Source organism: Haliotis cracherodii, unplaced genomic scaffold, assembly GCF_022045235.1.
Source record: "Haliotis cracherodii isolate W230 unplaced genomic scaffold, xgHalCrac1.p SCAF_2, whole genome shotgun sequence".
Classification (NCBI taxonomy): Eukaryota; Metazoa; Mollusca; class Gastropoda; order Lepetellida; family Haliotidae; genus Haliotis; species Haliotis cracherodii.
Genome location: NW_027266275.1, coordinates 42,842,490 through 42,869,592, shown reverse-complemented (window position 1 = coordinate 42,869,592; position 27,103 = coordinate 42,842,490). Strand labels below are relative to the sequence as shown.

The following is a 27,103-nucleotide window of genomic DNA, read 5'->3' as shown; positions in this document are numbered from 1 at the left end:
GTCAGCCACTTCAAACGCATGAATAGGAGAGTCATCTTTCCTAAACTTCCGCATCTCAAACGCTGGTGTAAGTGTCAGCTTGGAGAAATCTATGCCTCAACCATATTCCCGAGTCTGGGATCTGGTAGTGTCACCATAGGGTGCGACCAAACGGAGTCCTTCTTGTTGAACCCAGGCCCGAGTGATGGAGCGTTTGGGTTGTCTGAGGTGAGGCGTCGCTGCTGCTGATGGAAGCGCCTGGTAGATCTGTGATGTATCTAAGTACGGTGCCGAAGGCTGGGCGTACATAGATTGCCCTACTGGGTAGGCAGGCGGTACAGCGGCATGCTGACCCAGCGTGTGGCTGGATGCCCTGATGATGTGGTCATAGTCGATGGGCAGAGACAGATACTCACAACAATGTCAAAGCAAAGGAACATTGGTAGTCCCATGAACTGTAGGTACCGCCCCACCCACTTGAGGGTTGAGAGGTGATAACTAGGGAAAGGTGTCTGGAAACCTCCTGGGAACCTGACATCTTCCTCTCGAAACAAGAGGACTGCTTTAGAATATGATTGTGCATGACCTTTATACTCCTGTAACTTTTGAAACTTGATGGGGCAAAGAGGTGAACAAAAATTACATCTTACATTTGGAGTGCACACCTAATTGTAAACCAAACAACTTTGATGAGAATCTTTAGATGATTTTGTGCCACGACAATTAATGCACCGCACAAGCATAAGTTACGAAAAACTTGAAGTTGTAGTGAAAGTAGACTTGTGCATACCGATAAATAAACCAATGTTTATATCGGAAAAATTTTGAATTTAAATTGTATTAAAATACAAACGTGAAAACTTTAGATAATGCCAAAAAAGGCAAAAGGTATTTCCACATACGCCTTGTAATACCAAGCCAAGAATTGTAAACAATAATGACTGCCCTGAATATAGGAGACAAACGTGTAACCAAATTACAAAATGGCGGGAAAATGAAAACATGGAAAACATACAAATAATACACAAAAAGCGATCAAGGACCATCGCTAGGTGATGTGTTCTTTGTCGTATGGTAAGTAGTAGAGGAGTAATGCAGGATAAGTATATCATATTATAACAAACAGGAAACATATAATGTAAGGCCCAACTACTAACTCCACCAAATTTCATTACCTTCTGTTAAATAGTGACCAAGTGGTGGCCATTAACAGCTTGTTATAAAATGTTGGCCATTTTGAAAATTGGAATTAAATCTCTAAAACAAACAAACATATGCCATTATTGGCAGGAACAAGTACATGAAGTTTCAGCGTCACTCTCGTGGTTTCTGGGGAGAATATGTTTACAGGTGCCAGACCCTGGACAAGCAGGCTAGAACATAAGTTCATTTCTCCTGCAGTCAGGTGAATTTAAAATTGTTGAATCCATACCTCTTTGACAAGTTTCATTGGCATTGCCTTGACAAGTTTGCCTGCAACAACAAAATAGAGGAAATGCAGCAGTATGTATCGGATGTGCATGCAGTACATCAATGTAACATGGCCAGCAAGTGAAGGCTCATTTTCACTGAATGGGTTACAAGGAATCCATGATTCCTCCATGAGATCTCAGGTTTCAGTCCATGCTTACCTAAGTTGATGTCAGTGAAGAGGCCTGTGGTAAACTCCTCCTTGTCTGAAGACAGAAATCTCTTCAACAGTTCACTCCCCTTAAGGTGCGGTTTTGTCAGTAGCTTCTGCAAACATATTCAGTTGAACATTTGAGAATACAGCATAAATCTTAACAACTCATTATTACGAACTGTTTGACTGGCATTCTAGTAGATGGCGCACATACAATATAACCTCGCATCTCACCTGAATATACAATATACCTTTCCATCTCACCTGCACATACAATATACCTCCCATCTCACCTGAACATAAAATATACCTCCCATCTCAACTGAACATACAATATACCTCCAGTCCCACCTAAATATACAATATACCTTTCCATCTCACCTGCACATACAATATACCTCCCATCTCACCTGAACATAAAATATACCTCCCATCTCACCTTAACATACAATATACCTCTCATCTCACCTTAACATAAAATATACCTCCCATCTCACCTGCACATACAATATACTCCCCATCTCACCTGAAAAAACAATATACTACCCATCTCACCTGCACATACAACATACTTCCCATCTCCTCCTATATCACCTGCACATACAATATACTTCCTATATCACCTGCACATACAATATACCTCCTATATCACCTGAATATACAATATACTTCCCATCTCCTCCCATCTCACCTGCACATACAAAATACTTTCCATCTCCTCCCATCTCACCTGAATATACAATATACTTCCCATCTCCTCCCATCTCACCTGAACATACAATATACTTCCCATCTCCTCCCATCTCACCTGAACATACAATATACTTCCCATCTGCTCCCATCTCACCTGAACATACAATATACTTCCCATCTGCTCCCATCTCACCTGAATATACAATATACTTCCCATCTGCTCCCATCTCACCTGAATATACAATATACTTCCCATCTCACCTGAACATACAATATACTTCCCATCTGCTCCCATCTCACCTGAACATACAATATACTTCCCATCTCCTCCCATCTCACCTGAACAGACAATATACTTCCAATCTCCTCCCATCTCACCTGAATATACAATATACTTCCCATCTGCTCCCATCTCACCTGAATATACAATAAATACTTTCCATTTGCTCCCATCTCACCTGCACATACAATATACCTCCTATCTCACCTGCACATACAGCTCAAAGACTTCTCTCCTTCCCTCAATGAATTCCTGGTTTTTAGTACCAAATGTCTTTTTGGGAGGCAGCTGGCAGTCAAATTCTCCATGGAATTCTACCAGCTTTTGCTCCAGCACATAGAACTCTGTGTAGCGTCTGCAAATTAGACAAGCAAGCCTTGTTTATTTCAGGTGTTAATTAAACTTGAATATATCTTTTAAGACCAAGACTGCTTATTCTCTGAGGTACTTCAAAACATACGCTCTGTTCCTCATATGTCTTCTTACCTAAAAAGCCCTCACTTTACATTATGGGAATCTGTGATTATTATTATATCTCCATTCTATGATAAATACCCTATCCCCACAAAACCTTCATTTCTCAAGTGCCATCTTACTCCCACTGACTTAGTACAGGATTCTCCTTACCATAAGGTTGAATTCAACAAGGAATGAAAAGGACTCCTCTGAATGAGATTTGAGCATGGAACTACAATTAACGTTGAGGCCTGATTCAATGTTAAAAATGAATAGACAGACTGTTATAAAAGAATGTGTAATAGTGTTGGTATGAAGAGGGGCGTGTGTTCTCATGCTACCACGGGGCACCCAGTTGTGAATGTCAGCAACAAGGCAACGAGTACTGGGGACACGGCTTCTTGTTTGGCTAATGCAAGAACAGAGAAATTTGACTGGCTAGCTGTGTTTAGCATCTTGTCATTAAGCCAGACTCAACACAAAGCTATAGTTCAGGGTATTTATCCTAATAGAATGAAGTTATAATACACTGGACAAAAGGGATGGAGTTTGGGAAATACACCTTACCTTGCTACAATCCAGTTGGACCTCTCAGACACACCTGAACAGAAAATCATATTTGTCTGTCAATAACATGAAATAGTTACTGTTCTTCCTTTACATCCAACAGACTAAGACACACGTGAAATAATGATGTATAATGTCTTGGTTAGAGCAGAGGGACTTGGGGTCTAATTGTTGAAATGGTTTGTTATAAGTCCGAGGCATGGAGCTTGGGTTATGCAATGCCAGTTCGCACTTCCAACATTACACAGGCTGGAACACATTTACCAAGCACATAACTTGTCCATATTGATGGGCCCCCGGAGGGTCAATGTATAGAAGACCATACAAAATAAAACACAAAAACATCCATTCATCAACAGATTAACAAGTAGTTTTGATGTTAGGAAATATTTTATTGTTCATGAGACAGAATTTCTTCCATGTCGCTGTCCGTGACGTAAAAAGAAGAGTGAGAGAGTTTGGTTTCACTCTACTTTTTACAGTATTCCAGTTTTTGGTAAAACACAGAAGCACTGATATGATGCTGACAAACCTAGAAACATAATCAGGGTGAACTGGGATTCGAACTGATGAGGTTTTTGGTGTGCTCATGGGAATCAACTCTGCACAGTAAATTGTGACGACTGGGCCACCCGTGACCCCAGAAAAAGAAGAAGGTCCATTGTCGCCTTGTGGTGTTTTACTAACAATCAAGATAGTGACTGTATTTTCTTGTGTAAAGTGTCCACTGCTTTAAAAAGGAAAGTAAATGGGGGAGCACAATACATGCAAAGAATGAGTTTTGATTATTGTTCCAAATGTACATTAACATGAACATGTAACACAGGAAAGAGCATTCAACAATTTGGCTATGAAGTACACAAGTTAGTCCTGTTATTACACTGTTATATGGCCTTATTTCTTTAATTTATTATATTAATTTTCATTTAAAATTTTATTCACTATTGTTCACATTCATTTCTGCCAAACCATGTTAGAAGACATCTGCAAATCACACAAACCCACCATTATTTATTATTTACTGCAACCACTATCACATTATAACTATTGACACCTCGATACATATCTTATTTGTCAGAGAATGGATACATATATCATAAATGCCACATTTTGAATTGTAAAAGTCTTTTGTTGTTTGGCTATTGTTTGTGAGTATATTGATTTCGCGGTCAAAACAGCAAGGCGACAGGAACCCCCAAATGGTGACTCGTCAAACTGTTCATATAAAACATTTCCAGCACATATCAAAGAGTTACACTTATGGTTGTTTTTATTTGAACAACATAGAGTAAATGTAACAACTATTCCTGCTACAATAACAGTTTCGGAAACAATTTCACATCATGCATTGACATTGTTTTCATTTCAAATAGTGGGTATCTTTGAATCACTGATAGATCTGGGAGAAAATCTGGGTCGAGCTAACTGCTTTTCTGGATTCTTTTATGAGACAAGTACTCACAATAATCTCTGCACATAAAACAATATTTAGGAAAACACAACTGAAATTGTAGAACTTTATGTCTAGTGATGTTTTATTGTAATATCTACATTTTCATTTATCAAGTTTATTATCTCCCGCTTGTTCACCTAAAACAGTATGTTAAAGATGTACCTAATAATGGGGTGGGTGTGTTCTACGTAGTGCACACTACACACAAGATGGTACTGCCCAGACAAAGCAGCAGTGTTTAAGGCTGTGTTGACAATACTGTTTCCATGGTTGCCTTGCTGCTGGAATAAATGTTTCTGAAATTAACTGTGTTTTATGTCTGCAGTCCTACCTTCCGGTACATCAACACGTCTGACATCAATGATGAATACAAAGAACTGTTTCTTAGGGTTGTCTGGGTCTGGGCGAGCACCGATCCGAGGGACAGTGACCCGCCAGGTGCTCAGGTCATGTTTGGGAGGGTCTGGTAGGTCCAGTGGGTCATCCATCTCCTCATCCACATTGGTGGCTGACTGAAACATAATGTGGTACAGCTGGAGATATCTGTATACACCTGTCATACAGGTAAGTACATCGCAGACCATGCATGCCCTGCCTTGGGTACAGCTGGAGATATCTGTATACACCTGTCATACAGGTAAGTACATCGCAGACCATGCATGCCCTGCCTGTGGTACAGCTGGAGATATCTGTATACACCTGTCATACAGGTAAGTACATCGCAGACCATGCATGCCCTGCCTTGGGTACAGCTGGAGATATCTGTATACACCTGTCATACAGGTAAGTACATCGCAGACCATGCATGCCCTGCCTGTGGTACAGCTGGAGATATCTGTATACACCTGTCATACAGGTAAGTACATCGTAGACCATGCATGCCCAGCCTTGGGTACAGCTGGAGACATCTGTATACACCTGTCATACAGGTAAGTACATCGCAGACCTTGCATGCCCTGCCTGTGGTACAGCTGGAGACATCTGTATACACCTGTCATACAGGTAAGTACATCGCAGACCATGCATGCCCAGCCTGTGGTACAGCTGGAGACATCTGTATACACCTGTCATACAGGTAAGTACATCGCAGACCATGCATGCCGAGTCTGTGGTACAGCTGGAGACATTTGTATACACCTGTCATACAGGTAAATACATCACTGACCATGCATGCCCTACCTGTAGTACAGCTGGAGACATCTGTATACACCTGTCATACAGGTAAATACATCACTGACCATGCATGCCCAGCCTGTGGTACAGCTGGAGACATCTGAATACACCTGTCATACAGGTAAATACATCACTGACCATGCATGCCCTACCTGTGGTACAGCTGGAGACATCTGTATACACCTGTCGTACGGTATTCAATTTACTCTAAACATTTGTTATTTAAAGCTACCAGTGTATTTCTAAAGGGTTATACTTCATTAATTAGTGGCCCAGTTTATTCTTAACAACCAGGATGCATCTGTGTGTAAAAGACACATGGACCTTCGTCTACAGTCCTTTGATGGCATTAGCAGGTCAGTCAAGTAACACATTCCCCTCATGCTAACTCAAACTTAACTTCAGTCAAACACCGTCAAACTTTGATGTGTCCAACTTACAGCTGTCTCGAAGTAAAAATTGGTCCCTGTGTATACCTTCTTTATTCATCCCTTCAAAATGGACACAACAGAGTTTGACTGTTTCGAGATCAATCTGTCTTTCATTGGTTTCCCCACCCTCAACCATTCCAACTGCTTTAGCCTCTACTACAAGGAACTGATTATAATACTGAGCCCTCCACAAGCAGACAGTTTCCCCACCCTCAACCATTCCAACTGCTGTAGCCTCTCCTACAAGGAACTGATTATAATACTGAGCCCTCCACAAGCAGACAGTTTCCCCACCCTCAACCATTCCAACTGCTGTAGCCTCTCCTACAAGGAACTGATTATAATACTGAGCCCTCCACAAGCAGACAGTTTCCCCACCCTCAACCATTCCAACTGCTGTAGCCTCTCCTACAAGGAACTGATTATAATACTAAGCCCTCCACAAGCAGACAGTTTCCCCACCCTCAACCATTCCAACTGCTGTAGCCTCTCCTACAAGGAACTGATTATAATACTGAGCCTCCACAAGCAGACAGTTTCCCCACCCTCAACCATTCCAACTGCTGTAGTCTCTCCTACAAGGAACTGATTATAATACTGAGCCCTCCACAAGCAGACAGTTTCCCCACCCTCAACCATTCCAACTGCTGTAGCCTCTCCTACAAGGAACTGATTATAATACTAAGCCCTCCACAAGCAGACAGTTTCCCCACCCTCAACCATTCCAACTGCTGTAGCCTCTCCTACAAGGAACTGATTATAATACTGAGCCCTCCACAAGCAGACAGTTTCCCCACCCTCAACCATTCCAACTGCTGTAGCCTCTCCTACAAGGAACTGATTATAATACTGAGCCCTCCACAAGCAGACAGTTTCCCCACCCTCAACCATTCCAACTGCTGTAGCCTCTCCTACAAGGAACTGATTATAATACTGAGCCCTCCACAAGCAGAGTTTCCCCACCCTCAACCATTCCAACTGCTGTAGCCTCTCCTACAAGGAACTGATTATAATACTGAGCCCTCCACAAGCAGACAGTTTCCCCACCCTCAACCATTCCAACTGCTGTAGCCTCTCCTACAAGGAACTGATTATAATACTGAGCCCTCCACAAGCAGACAGTTTCCCCACCCTCAACCATTCCAACTGCTGTAGCCTCTCCTACAAGGAACTGATTATAATACTGAGCCCTCCACAAGCAGACAGTTCCCCCACCCTCAACCATTCCAACTGCTGTAGCCTCTCCTACAAGGATCTGATTATAATACTGAGCCCTCCACAAGCAGACAGTTTCCCCACCCTCAACCATTCCAACTGCTGTAGCCTCTCCTACAAGGAACTGATTATAATACTGAGCCCTCCACAAGCAGACAGTTTCCCCACCCTCAACCATTCCAACTGCTGTAGTCTCTCCTACAAGGAACTGATTATAATACTGAGCCCTCCACAAGCAGAGTTTCCCCACCCTCAACCATTCCAACTGCTGTAGCCTCTCCTACAGGGAACTGATTATAATACTGAGCCCTCCACAAGCAGACAGTTTCCCCACCCTCAACCATTCCAACTGCTGTAGCCTCTCCTACAAGGAACTGATTATAATACTGAGCCCTCCACAAGCAGACAGTTTCCCCACCCTCAACCATTCCAACTGCTGTAGCCTCTCCTACAAGGAACTGATTATAATACTAAGCTCTCCACAAGCAGACAGTTTCCCCACCCTCAACCATTCCAACTGCTGTAGCCTCTCCTACAAGGAACTGATTATAATACTGAGCCCTCCACAAGCAGACAGTTTCCCCACCCTCAACCATTCCAACTGCTGTAGCCTCTCCTACAAGGAACTGATTATAATACTGAGCCCTCCACAAGCAGACAGTTTCCCCACCCTCAACCATTCCAACTGCTGTAGCCTCTCCTACAAGGAACTGATTATAATACTGAGCCCTCCACAAGCAGACAGTTTCCCCACCCTCAACCATTCCAACTGCTGTAGCCTCTCCTACAAGGAACTGATTATAACACTAAGCCCTCCACAAGCAGACAGTTTCCCCACCCTCAACCATTCCAACTGCTGTAGCCTCTCCTACAAGGAACTGATTATAATACTGAGCCCTCCACAGGCAGACAGGTCTGTATCACTTACAGTCATAGCTGGTGGAAGGTCAAGGTCGTCAAGGCTGTCCATGCTTCCTGTCTTGTCCTCTGCAAGTAGAAGGCCAGAGTATGTATAATGTTGCTCACACTGTCTTACAACTGCCTGTAGTTTGTCAGCATGTAACTGTTCCACTTACAGTAAGAAAACAAAGTTGGAATTATGAGTAAAAAACTGATGCATTCGTGCTACTGACATGTTGTCCTAGCCAATCTAAATGCATGTTGTGAATCATGTTGACATACCTGATGAAGTTTTGAAGACCTCCTTCAGTTTATTGCCAAAGTGTGAGAGTCCAAATTCTTTCTTTTTTGCCTGTCTGAAATGACACAGCACAATCCCATCAGTTCTTGCATGTACACATAATCCAATTGTACTATTATCAGTTCCCTACTACAGGCTACCAGTAACAGTTACATGTGACTACATTATCTGATACTATATCCATTATGAACGTGACTTCCTTACTGACTGTTACTGAAACTAAAAAAATGCTCACTCCATGAAAGGGCAACAATTTAGACACACTGAGGTTTACATGTAAGTAGCTACTGTGTACGTACAGAAGCTCCCCTTCACGAGATGACATAAAACTTGTGTGATTGGAATGGGTTAAACTAGTTATGTTGTCTTTGAATCACATCACCCAACACTTAGATACCATAAACAATTCTAACAAACACCTTTAAATTACCTCATCATGTTCACACTTTCCAGGGGACATTGATGAATAAAAATGTTTTCAACATTCTTTGTACCACTCAAATACAACAGTGGCATGGTACTGCATGTAGCTCACCTGGATATGTAGCCAAGGGTTTAGAATATTAACAAATTGACAGGCATATAACAAAAGTTACTGTCAACATTGATATTCAAATATTTTCTGTATACTGACTACACGTTATAATCCTTCTGATTTCAGCACAATGTGTCATCATACAGAGATACATACCTGCAGTCCAGTTTCCTCGTCTGGCAATTCAGAGGAAAAAAGGATTACAGGGCCAAATGTGCACTTCAAGAGATTTTAGGAGAATGTTTGAAACAAGTTCAAAATTTGAAAAAAATGCCTAAAACAGAAATATGTGTTGAATCTGATGTAAAAATAAATTCAAAAAGACTGCCATATTGAAAAAGTGGCTTGGAAACGAATTGGGTTGTCATCATTGGTGGGAACAAACCTCTGAAATTGCAGCCTCACTGTATCAGTGGTTTCTAAGGAGACAATGGGTGATCTTTTTGTTCCAAAGGGCAATAACTCTCCTTTTGCAATGATATAAGCAACGGTCCAACCTGTCGCTTTCGGTCTGGTTCCTGGATCAATGTGCACTACGACAACTAGTACAACTGGTAACATGTAGAGACAGAGCCAAGCTAAAGTGTTACCCTGTTGCATCTTCATTCAAAAACGGTCGTTTACAACTGAATATTTTTAACTAGCACACATTTAGTTATGATTTTTAGCTAAGAATACCAGCATTTGCTGAGTCATCAACTGAAAGACGAACTGTCACGATGGAAGATAGCAGGAAAAACGCCATGAACAACAGTATATTGCCATGGTATTAACTACGTCAGAAAACAGCGAGACATTCTGTCAATCTGGGCTAGCGTGTCGCATTGATGAAATAATGCAAACTCATTTATTCATCAGCCTTTGTGTTACTTTCAGCTGCAGTTTCCAAGCATTCAAGCATTCAAATCTTAACAAATAGTTCTCATACGACCATGGACTTCAATGTAATAAAATTGGAGACTTGTCTACATTTGCAGCACACAGACATCTTTGACAGGCCTTGTAAACCACTGACCTGTAGTTAGTACATCCTTGCCTATACAAATAGTTTAAGAAAAGTGAGTGACTGAGTTGGGTTTAAAGCCGCTTTTAACAGTATTACAGTTATATTGCGGAGTGTCAGCTTAATGTGGGAGGAAAGCCCGAAGTGATGCAGGTCTCAGACGTTAACCACTTCGGTAAAACCCACGAGCATGGGTATGGTGCTGAGAAACCTAGAAACATAATCGGGGCGAAGCGGGATTCAAACCATCAATCATAGGTTTCTGGCATGCGACTCGCTTCAAACCGCTATCTATACTATACAATATAAGCAGTCGTGGTCATCCCTGATGTATCATTGAATCCCGGAATATCTATTTCCGGACATGACAATAGATAAATCATTGTTTAGTCCATACACCTGCGTGACCATGAAGGCAAAACTGGTTAACTGTCCATAGGTGTGATAGTAACCTGTACTACTCGTTACACGCATACCACATGCGCCGTCAGTTTAAGGTTGGATCGTCCAGGTCAGCACAACTAGCGGGTTAGTAAAGGGTAGATAGATTGAAAAAGATCTCCAATTGTATTTTGAAAGATCCCACTACTAACTTTCATGAGTCCCTGTTTTTGAGCTGATATTAGTAATATCTGGCTAAAGACAAAAGTTGTATCTACCAAGTTGTGTGGCTAGCACCCTCACAGCTGACCCAACGTGATGTCACATAGTATCACATCACTGCTTGTATGGACATCTGAACTCTACAGGGAGGTAGCAAAGCGATTGGAGGACACTTTAGATGAAGTCATGCAGGATAAGTGTCCAAACATAAAAAATATCCTCAAGAGCCACGCCTCAGAGATAATGGCTGTCGAAGACAGTATCCGAGAGCCAGGAACAACCCTCCATAATAGACTGAATGGAACAATTGCTGTGAAGGGCCATAGTCAAAGCGATTGTTCGATTCTCATGAATGAATAGTTGTTTCCGAGATCCACGTTGTGTCTTGGATCAACAAAGGAAAACTTTTAGGGCGCACACAGGGCACAAAAGTAGTTCATAGTCGTCTTTGGATCCCTCTATCATAAAGAGGAACCGGTGAAAGATCTGTCTGGCTGCCCTTGGAGTTGATTCTAAGCAATGAAATCTCAGCATAGACCGAGGTTGAAAGCAGTGTGCGCTCCGCATGAAACTCGCTGACTTGAGCCGCTGTAGCCAAGGCAAGTAGAAATACCATCTTTTTGGTAAGATAAGAAAGACACTGAGCCATGTGGTTCAAAGGGGGTGGTACCTTGTGACTTGAGTACTATGTTCAAATCCCAGACAAGGGGATGAAACTTGGCACGTTAATCCTCAAGTTGACCTTTGCGATGATTTCAACTGGAGGACTGAGTAATTGAAGTTCTCAGATCTTGGTTATTTTGCGATATGTGGGCACTGCCAGCACCGAATTGAGGGCTACCATTGACTTCCCAGTATATGGAACCGAGGATATGTAGGTCCGTAGTTGGTAATTCTGGCTGGTGGCAAATAGGTTGATAATAGGCAAAGCCAAATTGTTAGCAAACCAGGGTGAAGGCATCCACCAGGATATTTTGACAACCGGGGATGTGGTGAACGATGAACCTCTTGTTTAGTTGGTCCAATAGCTGGAAAAACGGAAGGTTTGTGACAGCAGGGTCTGGGACAATGAGTCCCCTGGTTGCACAGACACCAAGCATCTGTAATGTTGTCAGTGGATATGGAAAGCACTTGACGTTGAAACCGGTACTTCCAATGGGAGATGGCCTGGAGGAGTGCTTCTAACTCCAAATTGTTTATGTGCCATTGGAGTTGCTCGTTTGACCACAGCCCAGAGGCAGTCGGATCCTCCAGATGTGCCCCCCAACCCTGTCGTGATGTTTCGATAAACAGGTGGAGAGAGACCTTGTGCACTGCCAATCTCACTGTCCATCATCGAAGGTACGGGTAGAGGTGAGTTGGGAGTACTATTTAAATCCACGGGTTCTGCAGACAAATAAACGGGGCTAGAAACTGTTGAAGCGGATGTAGTCGGCCTCTGGGTGTTAGATCCTGAGCCGACTTGAGAAGGTCCAACAACACCTGCCACTGCCGTAGAGTGCAAGCTTGGGGAAGGGCAGGTAGTAAATGGTGTGGAATTTTTTGCCACCTGTCGTCCGGTACTAGGAGGAGATCCTGGTCCTTGCAAAACAGGCCACCTATGAATTGGAGCTCGCAAGACGGGGTGAGTTCTGACTTTGGCTCGTTGATGATCCATCCCAGCTGTGTGAGCAGACGACGCGTGAAATCCCTGTGACGTAGAAGGGTTTCCGAAGACTCGAACTGAACATTCCTCAGGTGTAGGTATGTGGTAATTAGCTTGATGATGCAGGTAAATAACCACGAGGCCATAAAAATGCTAAATGGGCAGACCTGCCACTTGTAGTGGATACCCTGGAAGTAGAACCTGAGGAACTTCCTGCAGCTGGTGTGATGACATAAGTGACACAGGTAACTGTAGCTGCAGTCAGGCATGAAAGCATTAGACAATGGGGGTGAGTAAGGATAAGAATTTATGGATGAACAACTTCTTTATTACAATTAAGAGCGACGTTTCGGTGTAGGTTGTAACATCGTTATCAAGCAAGTGATATACAGAGTGTGGTTGACAAGTACCGGTATATATACAAGTATGATCTTAATTGTAATAAAGAAGTTATTCATCCATAAATTCTAATCCTTACTTATTACTCCAGCTTCTGAATGCAAATCAAAGAAATTGGGGTGAGGAGAGGCACTGTTCCATCAGTGAAGATTCCAGCATCGTTGCAGATAAAACCTCTGTGTTGTCATGAACAGCCATCGCCAAAGTCAGAGAAGTGTCCCTCTGGTCAGTCATTTGGTGTCGTCTGGGGACATGTAGGGTGTATCTCTTTCTCAAAACTTTACTAAGTGAGAGATTGTGACAAAAATCACACCTCGACGACAAGGAACAAGGCAAAGTACAATTGGCGCAATGGGGGTGCAGATCCTTGGCTGATTTTGGATCGAGAACAACGCGATCTATAAATATCACACAACCAAACCTCAAGAGCCAAAAGGTGTAGTTTATACAATTGACTGCAACTGTGGCCATGCAACGTAGGTGAAACATCCCGCCCCATCAACACCAGAATCAATGAGCACAAAACTTTAACCATCAAATCAGACAGTAAATCAGCCATCTCAGACCATATCATCAACTGCCCCAATCACAACATCAACTGGGAAAACATCCAAATCCTCTCCAACAACCTCCATGACTTCGCTAAAAGAAAACTAACAGAAGCAGTCCACATTCACCACTACAAGCCATCAATGAGCAGAGATCAAGGCTATTTCATCCCATCCGCCTACTATGAACTCATTAAGCAATAATCACCACACCTATGCTAACTTATTTAATTGGCTTCATGTCTCATTGGCTTCCACCTGTGTTGTCTGTCTATCATGTTGTGACAGTATTATCCTTCTGTTGTCATTACTTACTCGTGTTATCCCACTCATGTACGCAATTGTTCTGACTGTTAATCCTCCACCTGCAATATATATTCTGTACCATGTTCCTCATTCAGTTAATAAAATACTTAAAAGCTCCAACGACCTAACTAAGGCAGGCAAACAAATAACCTTCTTGTGGATCCCCGCCCACGTAGGAATATACGGTAATGAAAACGCAGATAAAGCAGCTAAACTATCCCTCAAAATCCCAGAAATAAGCTTAAACTTACCCATCTCAAAATCAGAAATTAAAAGTGTAAACAAGCAAAAAATCACAAAAAAATGGCATAACCTTTATCTAAACTCAAATAGCCAAATCAAAAAAGTGCTCAGCAAACCACTAACCAAACCAAAAATTCTCCATCCATCAAAAAAAATCGACAGAGTAATCACTAAACTCCAAACAGGACACACCAACCTAAATAACCACCTAAAAAAACTAAAAAAACACACTACAGGTAATTGCCCACTTTGCAAACAACCAGAAACCCCAGAACACGCACTCATCCACTGCACACACTACCTCACACATTGAACCGCATTACAAACCACCCTCAATCTAAACAAGGCTCTCTCTCTAGAAGCAATACTAAACCCACAAAATAAACTAGAAAACTTCAAGGCCTTAGGCGTATCCTTATTCAAAACGGAACTAATAAAACGCATCTAAAAACATAATAACCTACCAAATCAAAATCACATAAATAAACAAACATCCACCATACCCAGCTCCCTTAGTTCTCCTCCCCAACCCCATCGGCATCTATTCCAAATCTCAAAATTCCCAAATTATATATAAGCAACCCCTAAAGCCCCCTCTTAGGGTTGCACAGGCCACCTTCGCCCCTTTGGGAAACACATTATATGGCCTGGCCGGGCCCGTGGGCGAAATACCCATCAGTCGGAAAGCGCACGTTAAATCTCCAAAGTAAGTAAGTAAGTAAGTACTCATTCAGTTGTCGCTGCTGAAAAATCAATTCCCCAAAAAGACCACAAAACTGGCAAAACTCCGGTACCATGGGGGAAAAGGGAAATAGCAAAAGCTAGGAGAGTGAGAAAGAAGCCCTAAATAGGTCAAAAAGGATTTAATAAGCCTTCGCCCAAGTCTGAGCAGACAGGACAAAAGTAAGACAGCTCATAGATGATTCTAAAAAGGAGTCTGGCAGACCTTCTGCAAATCTCTAAATGAGAAAACAAATGCTAAAACAGTCTGGAGCAAAATACACGCAATCAGGGGTAAGCGTAAACCCAAAAATATTTCCGGGTTAGCCAACGTCCACACAGTCAAAGAAAAGGCCAACATTCTAGCCAAGCACCTCTCATCTATCAGCAGCAACACAGATTGCAGCAAAGAATTCAAAAGGGAAAAGATGCTTATGCTTAAGATATTGAAAAACCTACCTGATCAAACCAAAAGCTTACTCACTGAGTTGTATAACACGATAAGGTCCAAAGGAGAAGTCCCAAAAGCATGGAAACATACTGCAGTTCATCTGCTTCTAAAGCAAGGTAAAGACGAAGCCCTACCAAATTCTTATTGACCTATCTTACTCACTTCAGACATGTGCAAAGCTATGGAAGCCATGGTTACAAAAAGGCGCATGCATCACCTTAAAAGTGGCAAACCAAATCAAACCTGACCAAAGCAGCTTCAGGAAGGGACACTCGTGTCTAGATCATATTCTAAGACTGGAAAATGAAATAAAGAAAGCTCAATTAAACAGACAATACCTAGCTGCAGTATTTCTGGACTTCACCAAAGCCGTCGACATGGTATGGCATGACAAAACTAGCACAAAATGGAGTAGAAGGAAACATGGCAAACTTCATAGACAGCTTCCTGCAAGACAGGTCGCTATCAGTTAAAATAGGGAACAATCGATCTGATCCTATGTCACTGGACAATGGCCCGCCACAAGGCAGCATTATAAGCCCAACCCTGTTAAACATCATGATCAATGATTGATCAAGTCAACTCTCCTACCCAAACTTCTAAATTCGCTGATAACGGAGGAATATGGGTAAAGCACAGAGATATTTCATAAATCAGAAAATCCAGTCAGCCCTGGACCGAGTACATCAATAATGCAATAAATGGGGATTCACCCTTTCAAGTGAAAAAACTGTTCTATTCAAACACCAGAGGAAAGATGCTATGACACCCTGTGTCTCCATAAAAGGCAAAACCAATCAAATTAGAAAAATCCACATATTTCTTGGGGTGATCCTTGATCAATACCTCACTTGGCGCAAACATATAGAATATGTGGAAAACAGATGTCAAAAAGACCTGAACGTATCACGGGCAATTTCAGACACATCTTGGTGCACATCGAGGGACACTCAGCTGGACACTCAGCTGGACCTCTACAAATCACTTATCAGATCAAAAATGGACTATGGTTGTGAGGCCTTTCACTCAGCATCAAATACTGTCTTGAGCCGCATGCACAGAATACAATACAAAGCCCTAATGCTGGCCACAGGCACCTCACTAGAAGCACTACAAGTAGAAACGGGAGAACTCCCACTGAAACTAAGAAGAGAGCAGGCAATATTATTGTTCTGGGGACGAACATCAAACCCTTTGGTTAAAAAGATATGGCAAGACAAAAACACTCGAGATGAAGCCCTAGCTCGAAAAAATCGCTCACTAAAGGCATCTGGGATGTTAGTACGTGAACTCATTCGAAGTCACAATTGTGATGACATTCACCCTACAGAAAGTCACTACAAAGGTTTACACCCTCCCTGGACTTTAAAAACTTGCTCTAGACAAAGCAGATATACAGCCAAATCAAAGCCTCTATAACAGAAAGATGGCAAGCCCAATGGGACGCAAGTAAGATTGGCAGAAGGCTATACAAAATTCAACCCAAGATCCAACAAAAGACAAACTCATACTCAGATGAAAGGAAAGTTGAAATTGCCATCTCATGCCTCAGACTCGGTCACATAAAGCACTATGACAAAGTTTGTTCATCTTGCAATCAGGCTGAATCAATTGCTCACGTGATACTGGAATGTCAAGACCACGCCCCAGCCTGGGCTCTGTTAAAACAAGAATTTCAGTTAGATCTGCTGTCATAGATCTCCTAAAGCCAAGAGATGCAATAGCGAAGGCCTAACTAACTCTATTTCTGACAGACGGACAGCTTCTCGAACGTATATAAACAGAGCAACCAAGGATAACAATGAAATTAAATCAATATAAGAAAATAGAAATCATACCAATACAAAAACAGAAATTATGTGAATACCAAACTCACAATAGATATGTGTACCCTACTCACACACATGAGTCCCAAAGAGGGACAGGTCAGCCGAAATTGCTTAGGCAGAAGGCGACCCCTTAAACACTTAATGCAACAAGAACAACAACAACAACAACTCATTCAGTCTTGCTTGACAACGGTATAAGGATCTATACCGAAACGTCGCCTTTACAGTAATTAAAGAAATTGTTATCCATAAATTGTGTCTACTTTGTCATCCATCAGGTAATGCCTATCAAACAATTCACAAGGATATATAAACGTTGTAATTAGAATAGACACACTATATACAAGGAGATAAATGGCGTGGCATTGTAACTCAAAACTTTAGAAAAAGTAACGAGATCAATGACAAGGTTAAGAGTATAAATAAACACTTATAACAGGCCCCTGATTGTAAGGTATTTAGTACATGAAACTAAGATAGACTCTGAATTATCAAAGCACAAGACATGTAAACACGACAGCGTGGCCAAACAAGATGGTGGGAAGTACAACACACATGCTTGTGAAAAGCAAGGGAAAATATAAAGTAGGCAAAAATATCCTGTCGCATGCCTAAATGGACCACCCTGGCAGTAGCAGTGACAAGCAGTGATGTGATATTACGTGATGTCACTCCCAGTCACATGGGGTCAGCCTTAAGGGTGCAAATCACACAACTTGTTAGATACAACTTTTTCTGTAGCCAGGACCTCTCAGAGCTCTGTAACGTGGGCCAAGAAAATAGCTGTAGAACCATTAAGTAGTAATGCAGGATAAGATAAAAAATTCAAAGCTTGATGTGCAGCAGTGGGTTTTTTTTATCTTAAATCAAATATGGCTACATGGTGTCCACACTGAGATTCCAATCTAGTACTAACACACAACCATACACAATTTGAGAAGAAGAATATCAAACTACAAGTAGGCTCAGATTCAAGTATGAATATTTTGGCTGTTACAGTGAGCATCTGGTAGACTTACATCCCAAAATGTTCACTAGGTGGAATATGGAACCTGGTTAAGTATTAACCATTTGGCTATCCCATCACCACAGGGCCATTTGAAGTTTCAATTATTAGCATAAGTCAACAACCAAAAATATTGTTCTGAAGTGTATTATTATTTCTCAAAGAACTTACCTTGTTTCTTTTTAAATGACTAACAAGGAACTAAGTGTGATTCTTTTAGATATTAATTTAACAAGCAACTAAAAGTCATGTTATGAATTGAAATAAAAGACAAAAATGAAATATACCAAATAATTAATGTAAAAAAATGAACTATTAGTTCCTGCCAGAAAGTGTGACTTTCAAACTGATAGTTTTGCACAATACTGGCAATATATCAAACTCTAGGACTACCTAATAATTACCTTGACAACCTGCTAGTCCAACTTCTAACTGACTTCATTTTCCCTAACTATCCTAAAGTTTCAATGAATGATATGTTTGTCTACAGACCAAATGCTTTTCCCAATTTGGTTGCCCTGGAAACCAAACTTCAATTTGGTAAAGGACAATTTTATTTTTTTAAATAAGAGATCACTGGTGACCACATTTTATTATATGAAGAGAACAGGAAAATCTTCACATCTACATGTTAGGCCAAAGTCAACTGAATCACATCATGACGGGTCAGCTGTCTGAAGCACCGACATTTACCTTGTTGATGTGAATATATAGACATGCACCTTGCCATGACATGAGCTCACCTGACCCCCAGGTCCCAGGAGCCAAACAGTAATACCCAAGTGAAGACAGGAAGATGGCAGCTCACCTGACCCCCAGGTCCCAGGAGCCAAACAGTACTACCCATGTGAAGACAGGAAGATGGCAGCTCACCTGACCCCCAGGTCCCAGGAGCCAAACAGTACTACCCAAGTGAAGACAGGAAGATGGCAGCTCACCTGACCCCCAGGTCCCAGGAGCCAAACAGTACTACCCAAGTGAAGACAGGAAGATGGCAGCTCACATGACCCCCAGGGCCAAGGAGCCAAACAGTACTACCCATGTGAAGACAGGAAGATGGCAGCTCACATGACCCCCAGGTCCCAGGAGCCAAACAGTACTACCCAAGTGAAGACAGGAAGATGGCAGCTCACCTGACCCCCAGGTCCCAGGAGCCAAACAGTACTACCCATGTGAAGACAGGAAGATGGCAGCTCCCATACCACAAATAGTTGTGTTGGAGCAGAAACCAAGGAGAAGGGGTGATAAGGGCCCTTTGTGGCTACATTTTAAAATTGGAGAAAAACTTTTAAATGTTCTTTTGACAAATATCAGATAAGTTCATATGACAAAAAAATAGTTTTTTTGGTCTGTTTCATGTTTTGGACACAATAATAGTCAAATAAAGAATGAATGTTACAAATGAAGGTCATTATTAACATATGAATAATGAACTCAAAATAAAAAATGTTACCAAAGAACAACTTGCTAACAAAAGACGTCATATGTAAAGAAAGAAGTACTAAAGAACGTCATCTGTCTAATTAGTACATGTATTTAGTACAAAACCTTAAATGAACACTCATTTGACGCTTAATTTATATTTATGTCGTTCAAATCGTTCAAGTCGTATCTGTGTGTCGAAATTCGCTGTTTTTACGCACAACAAAATCTTGGACAGTATTTAGTAGCGACTTTTTCAAATCGGGTTAATATTTGCAGCTACATTTACACCATCAGTCAGTAAATATCACTTTTCTCAATTACATTATGGTCATGGTAGTCTGAGGTAGACTAAGTGCCTCAATATTCTTGAACAATGTTCACTTTTAGATCTTATGAAAATGTGCATCACGAAAAAAAAATCAGCATCATATAAGACTTTGTGTTTGACGTTACACACCGATTAAACTTGGAATGTTTTATAAATTGCAGCGGTATCTGGAGTTCTTTATTGCCAACGTTGTCTGTTAGCATTTTAGTGTCCTTTTTTGTGCACTGACATTTTTCAGTACATTGTTCTTTCTTCATATTTGACGTCTTTTGTTTTTTTAGTTAAATCGAGCTCTTACATTCAAGTATGTTTATTCTTATTATTGATTATTACATCTATCAAAAATCTTTTAAGCAGTAATTGTCTCATGCACATAAAATGCTACAATTGTGATGTATACTGTATATTTACACGACAGATATGACACAATGTGATACATTAGGCATGCATTATATGATAGTCTGCTCAATACAGTGTTGTATAGGTTATTGTGTCAATATATGACATGACATTACGTGATACATCAAGCATGCACAATATATATATTAGTCTGCTCAATACAGTGATGTATAGGTTACTGTGTCAATATGACATGACATTACGTGATACATCAAGCATGCATTACATATACATTAGTCTGCTCAATACAGTGTTGTATAGGTTACTGTGTCAATATGACATGACATTACGTGATACATCAAGCATGCACTATATATATATATATTAGTCTGCTCAATACAGTGTTGTATAGGTTACTGTGTCAATATGACATGACATTACGTGATACATCAAGCATGCACTATATATATATATATTAGTCTGCTCAATACAGTGTTGTATAGGTTACTGTGTCAATATGACATGACATTACGTGATACATCAAGCATGCACTATATATATATATATTAGTCTGCTCAATACAGTGTTGTATAGGTTACTGTGTCAATATGACATGACATTACGTGATACATCAAGCATGCACTATATATATATATATTAGTCTGCTCAATACAGTGTTGTATAGGTTACTGTGTCAATATGACATGACATTACGTGATACATCAAGCATGCACTATATATATATTAGTCTGCTCAATACAGTGTTGTATAGGTTACTGTGTCAATATGACATGACATTACGTGATACATCAAGCATGCACTATATATATATATATTAGTCTGCTCAATACAGTGTTGTATAGGTTATTGTGTCAATATATGACATGACATTACGTGATACATCAAGCATGCACTATATATATATTAGTCTGCTCAATACAGTGTTGTATAGGTTACTGTGTCAATATATGACATTACGTGATACATCCAGCATGCACTATATATATATAGTCTGCTCAATACAGTGATGTATAGGTTACTGCAGGCCTGTTTCCCCCTTAACTTGTCTTACCAGTTACAGTTCATTAAGAACCTTGCAGTAGTTTCAGCTATTTGTCAGCATTTTACAAGCATGCGAGCAAGTGAAGTCACCAGCACAATCATCTGTTCGATAATTATTACACCTTTTATTTTAGTCATGCAAACCTGGTTCAAAAAGGCTGGCGCCCATGGAAAAACAGACAACAATCGATACCGATTTCAAAATTCTTTTCGATACAGCTTTGTATGCATTTGTGCACTGGTATTTAATGTATTATGTTCTGATTTAGAAGTAATATGATTTCATCAGTTAGCATGGTTAGGAAATTGATTTATATGACATTCTTAAAAGCCATATATTTTTCACCTGATTTCATAGTCCGCTTTTTATTCAAAACCATGGGAGTAAACAGGTCTGTTACTGTGTTTAGATATAGTATGTAATACATCCAGCATGCATAGTATATACGAGGGCCATTCAATATATAACCAGCCTAACCTATTTGCTACTGCTCCTCACTTCTTCTTTTTCCACATAACCACCATTGAGGTCTATGCACTTTTTCCAGCGATGTGTGAGAGCTAAAAGCCCGTTGTGATAGAAACCATGGGGTTGTTCGTGTAACCACCCCTCCACTGCTGTCGTGAGGTCATCATCAGACCGGAAATGACGTCCACGCAGTTCTTTCTTCAAGTTTGGGAAGAGAAAGTAGTCGCTTAGTGCCAGGTCTGGTGAGTAAGGTGGATGAGGCAATACTTTGAACCCGTTACGCTTCACTGCGGCAACCGCAAGTCAAGGCGTGCACTCTGGCATTATCATGTTGGAGCAGCACACCTTTTGTGATCTTTCCACGACGTTTGGCAAGAATAGCAGTCCGCAAACGGTCCAGGAAATCGGAGTAGTACTCTCCAGTAATAGTCTGGCCACGTGGCAAGTAGTCAATGAGCAAGACCCCTTTGGTATCCCAAAAGATGGTTGCCATGACTTTGCCAGCCGATGGTTGAGTCTTAAACTTTTTGGGACGGGGTGAAGCAAAGCCAGTCCACTGCTTACTCTGTTCTTTGCTTTCTGGGTCATAGTGGTGTACCCAGGTTTCATCACCAGTAACAATTCTCTCCATAAAGTTGTCTGCATCCCGACTGCATTGCGTAAAAAGTGCCTGACACATTGACGCATGTACAGCCTTCTGATCATCACTCAGACATTTCGGGACCCATCGGGCAGACAGCTTCCTCATACCCAGACGATCATGCAAAATGGTGTGGACACTTCCCTCTGAAATGTCCAAGGCCTTGGCCACCTGACACCTTCATTCGCCTGTCTTTGACAACCAGTTGTCTCACAGCTTTACTGGTTTAGTCATTGGTCACCTCTACAGGTCTGCCAGGGCGTGGCTCATCTTCCAGGTTCACCCGACCCCTCTTTAAATTCTGCAACCCAGAATTTGACCTGTGCATCGGAAGGTGCACTGCCACCATAAACATCTGATAATTCATCATGTATCTCCTTTCCCGGTTTCCCTTTTAAGTAGAGGTACCTAATAACAGCCCTGTATTCAACCTTTGACGAAAATTTGGCAGAATCTACCCTTGCCATCTTTATAGATCACGTGTGTGACTTCAAATACAATTTACTCAGTGAAACTTTGTCCATGCACGTGACATACATTGGTGCACAGCACGTGACAAGCATGCAACAATTAAGATCTGATAAATAGCTTAGGCTGGTTATATATTGAATGGCCCTCGTACATTAGTCTTCATAGTAATGTGTTGCTGCTGTCCAACCCAGGCTAGTGTGTGACATATGTTAGATGCAGTGGCAAGATTAGGAGGTCAAGTATACATTAGTTGCATATCCCAACAGCCGGTGCCAATAGGCCATGCAGTTCCCCTATTCCCACATGAACTGGTAATGATGGTATGGTTTACCTTGGGGCTGGGGCACAGGTGGGGGGTAACATACTGAAGCACAACGTCCATAACAACATTACTACCACAGACAACAGAGGTGACTGGTGGGCATACAAGAATAAACAGTACAATGAGCATAAAGGACAGCTGGTGTAGTGTGTAAGGTCACTCCTAGGAAGACAGCACAGGATCTCCATGTACTGGAGTGTGAGGTCACTCCTAGGAAGACAGCACAGGATCTCCATGTACTGGAGTGTGAGGTCACTCCTAGGAAGACAGCACAGGATCTCCATGTACTGATGTGTGAGGTCAATACCAGGAACACAGCACAGGATCTCCATGTACTGGTGTACGAGGTCTCTCCCAGGAACACAGCACAGGATCTCCATGTACTGGTGTGTGAGGTCAATCCTAGAAACACAGCACAGGATCTCCATGTACTGGAGTGTGAGGTCAATCCTAGAAACACAGCACAGGATCTCCATGTACTGGAGTGTGAGGTCACTCCCAGGAACACAGCACAGGATCTCCATGTAATGGAGTGTGAGGTCACTCATCGGAACACAGCACAGGATCTCCATGTACTGGTGTGTGAGGTCACTCCTAGAAACACAGCACAGGATTTCCATGTACTGGAGTGTGCGGTCACTTCTAGGAACACAGCACAGGATCTCCATGTACTGGTGTGTGAGGTCAATCCTAGAAACACAGCACAGGATTTCCATGTACTGGTGTGTGAGGTCAATCCTAGAAACACAGCACAGGATCTCCATGTACTGATGTGTGAGGTCACTCCCAGGAACACAGCACAGGATCTCCATGTACTGGTGTGTGAGGTCACTCCCAGGAACACAGCACAGGATCTCCATGTACTGGTGTGTGAGGTCACTCCCAGGAACACAGCACAGGATCTCCATGTACTGGAGTGTGAGGTCACTCCTTGGAACACAGCACAGGATCTCCATGTACTGGAGTGTGAGGTCACTCCCAGGAACACAGCACAGGATCTCCATGTAATGGAGTGTGAGGTCACTCATCGGAACACAGCACAGGATCTCCATGTACTGGTGTGTGAGGTCACTCCTAGAAACACAGCACAGGATTTCCATGTACTGGAGTGTGCGGTCACTTCTAGGAACACAGCACAGGATCTCCATGTACTGGTGTGTGAGGTCAATCCTAGAAACACAGCACAGGATTTCCATGTACTGGTGTGTGAGGTCAATCCTAGAAACACAGCACAGGATCTCCATGTACTGATGTGTGAGGTCACTCCCAGGAACACAGCACAGGATCTCCATGTACTGGTGTGTGAGGTCACTCCCAGGAACACAGCACAGGATCTCCATGTACTGGTGTGTGAGGTCACTCCCAGGAACACAGCACAGGATCTCCATGTACTGGAGTGTGAGGTCACTCCTTGGAACACAGCACAGGATTTCCATGTACTGGAGTGTGAGGTCAATCCTAGAAACACAGCACAGGATCTCCATGTACTGGTGTGTGCGGTCAATCATAGGAACACAGCACAGGATCTCCATGTACTGGTGTGTGAGGTCACTCCCAGGAACACAGCACAGGATCTCCATGTACTGGAGTGTGAGGTCACTCCCAGGAACACAGCACAGGATCTCCATGTACTGGAATGTGAGGTCACTCCCAGGAACACAGCACAGGATCTCCATGTACTGGTGTGTGAGGTCAATCCTCGGAACACAGAACAGGATCTCCTCGATCACTCCTCGGAACACAGCACAGGATCTCCATGTACTGGTGTGTGAGGTCAATCCTCGGAACACAGCACAGGATCTCCATGTACTGGAGTGTGAGGTCACTCCTGGGAAGACAGCACAGGATCTCCATGTACTGGTGTGTGAGGTCACTCCTGGGAAGACAGCACAGGATCTCCATGTACTGGAGTGTGAGGTCACTCCTGGGAAGACAGCACAGGATCTCCATGTACTGGTGTGTGAGGTCACTCCAGGGAAGACAGCACAGGATCTCCATGTACTGGAGTGTGAGGTCACTCCTGGGAAGACAGCACAGGACCCCCATGTACTGGAGTGTGAGGTCACTTCCAGGAACACAGCACAGGATCTCCATGTACCTTTGTGTGGACCTGCCTCAGTTGGTGACTGTTTAGAAACTGTACTGCTTACTAAGATCACAAAATCATTCCATTTCACATAAGTATTGTCAGGCTTCCAAAACTTGTATTATCTACCGATACATGTCAAATGACACATATTTGTACCTCTCATTCGACATATAGCATGTGGTGACTAAGGGACAACTGTCTGTGAATGCTGAATACTCATCCCATGTCTCAGTCAAATTAAATTTTCTAGGTCAAGTTTCTTGATACACATTATAGTTCAAAGGTTCAAAAACTGACCAGAAGACAAATTTGCTCCTTTGAACTCAAAGTTAGGTCTAGACTTCTATTTCTATAAAGAATCAAGTGGGAGTACCAGTTTTGAAAGCCTTGTGTACCTGGCTACTTTGTCCTCTCTAGTGATGACCACATATGGTGTGCCCACACAGCTACAGAGTGCCCACACAGCTACAGAGTGCCCACACAGCTAGGTGAGGGATGACAACATGTAACCTAGAACCGTCTAGAACTGCAGTGCAAACACACAGCTAGGTGAGTGATGACAACATGTAAGCTAGAACCGTCTAGGACCACAGAGTGTCCACACAGCTAGGTGAGTGATGACAACATGTAACCTAGAACCGTCTAGGACCACAGAGTGTCCACACAGCTAGGTGAGTGATAAACAGTACACTACACACAATATACAGCAAGCATACCTATGGCTGTTGTTATTTCTTGAGTTTGTCAAACTACTCCATGTAAAGAAATAAACTATGTGTCAATTTTAAAAAAAACAATTATTCATATCATTATCATCATATAAACCAGTAAAGTTCATGGTTCATGCAGTGCAAAGTTTGAACTGTTCAGACTGAATATTGGCACAAATCAGATGTCACATGGCACTGCACAAAGTGTGCTAAATCGTCAAGAGGAAAACTTATATCAATACTCACATTTTTTATCAAATATTAAACATGCATATGATTCAGCGCAAGGAACTTCTAATGAGAGAAGACATAATTGTTATTCATAATTGAAGATAGTTGACAAATTGTGAAAATGAAAGAACTTGTACAATAGAGCAGTTTACCTTGACTGGTTCCTGCTGAGAGCTCCAGGCCGACCTCCACACACCATGCGGTAATACTACACAATACAAGGAGGCACATACATTACACATGTTCCAGTACCTCCATCTTTGTCAGAGGAGGCCAATGTGTCAGCTGTGACTAGGAGGAAACTGTGTGGGTTCTAGGGGCTGGATACTGAGTGGGGAAGCAAGACTGCAGCAAGTTGAAAATTTTAATTTATTCTTAAAGAGGGATGAGTTACCTTCCCTGAAATGCCTGTACATGTCAATAGCTGGCAAGCCCTAACTGAGTGAATGCTTGACATTGGGTATGAGCCAGGGCCATGGGCTGGGGATATACTCAGGGCCAGGGAAAAGTTATCACACTTTTGGAGTTGTATTTGGAGCCTCCTGGTTCAAGGTTTTGAACATATTGTTTACACAAACAAATTGGTTAACATACGCTAACCAACCAAACGGACTCAAGAGAGAGATAGGTTACAAGTGTATTTTCTTGCACTGCTCA

General features: G+C 42.0%; 1 protein-coding gene across 4 annotated transcripts in view; it reads right to left on the bottom strand.

Annotated features, from left to right (window-relative positions):
- The window catches only part of LOC139468128 (sorting nexin-14-like), a 90,383-nt gene that overhangs the window by 17,151 nt on the left and 46,129 nt on the right, over nt 1-27,103 (bottom strand). The window contains exons 16-25 of one of the 4 annotated variants that reach the window (XM_071249886.1): nt 26,599-26,654; nt 26,222-26,254; nt 23,426-23,458; nt 9,054-9,127; nt 8,800-8,858; nt 5,384-5,564; nt 3,600-3,633; nt 2,784-2,931; nt 1,611-1,716; nt 1,412-1,452 (exon numbers count right to left, since the gene is read on the bottom strand). In XM_071249886.1, the coding sequence (XP_071105987.1) occupies nt 1,412-1,452; nt 1,611-1,716; nt 2,784-2,931; nt 3,600-3,633; nt 5,384-5,564; nt 8,800-8,858; nt 9,054-9,127; nt 23,426-23,458; nt 26,222-26,254; nt 26,599-26,654 (765 nt within the window). The remainder of the gene's footprint in view (nt 1-1,411; nt 1,453-1,610; nt 1,717-2,783; nt 2,932-3,599; nt 3,634-5,383; nt 5,565-8,799; nt 8,859-9,053; nt 9,128-23,425; nt 23,459-26,221; nt 26,255-26,598; nt 26,655-27,103) is intronic. The other 3 variants (XM_071249888.1, XM_071249887.1, XM_071249889.1) reach the window with 3 other exon arrangements.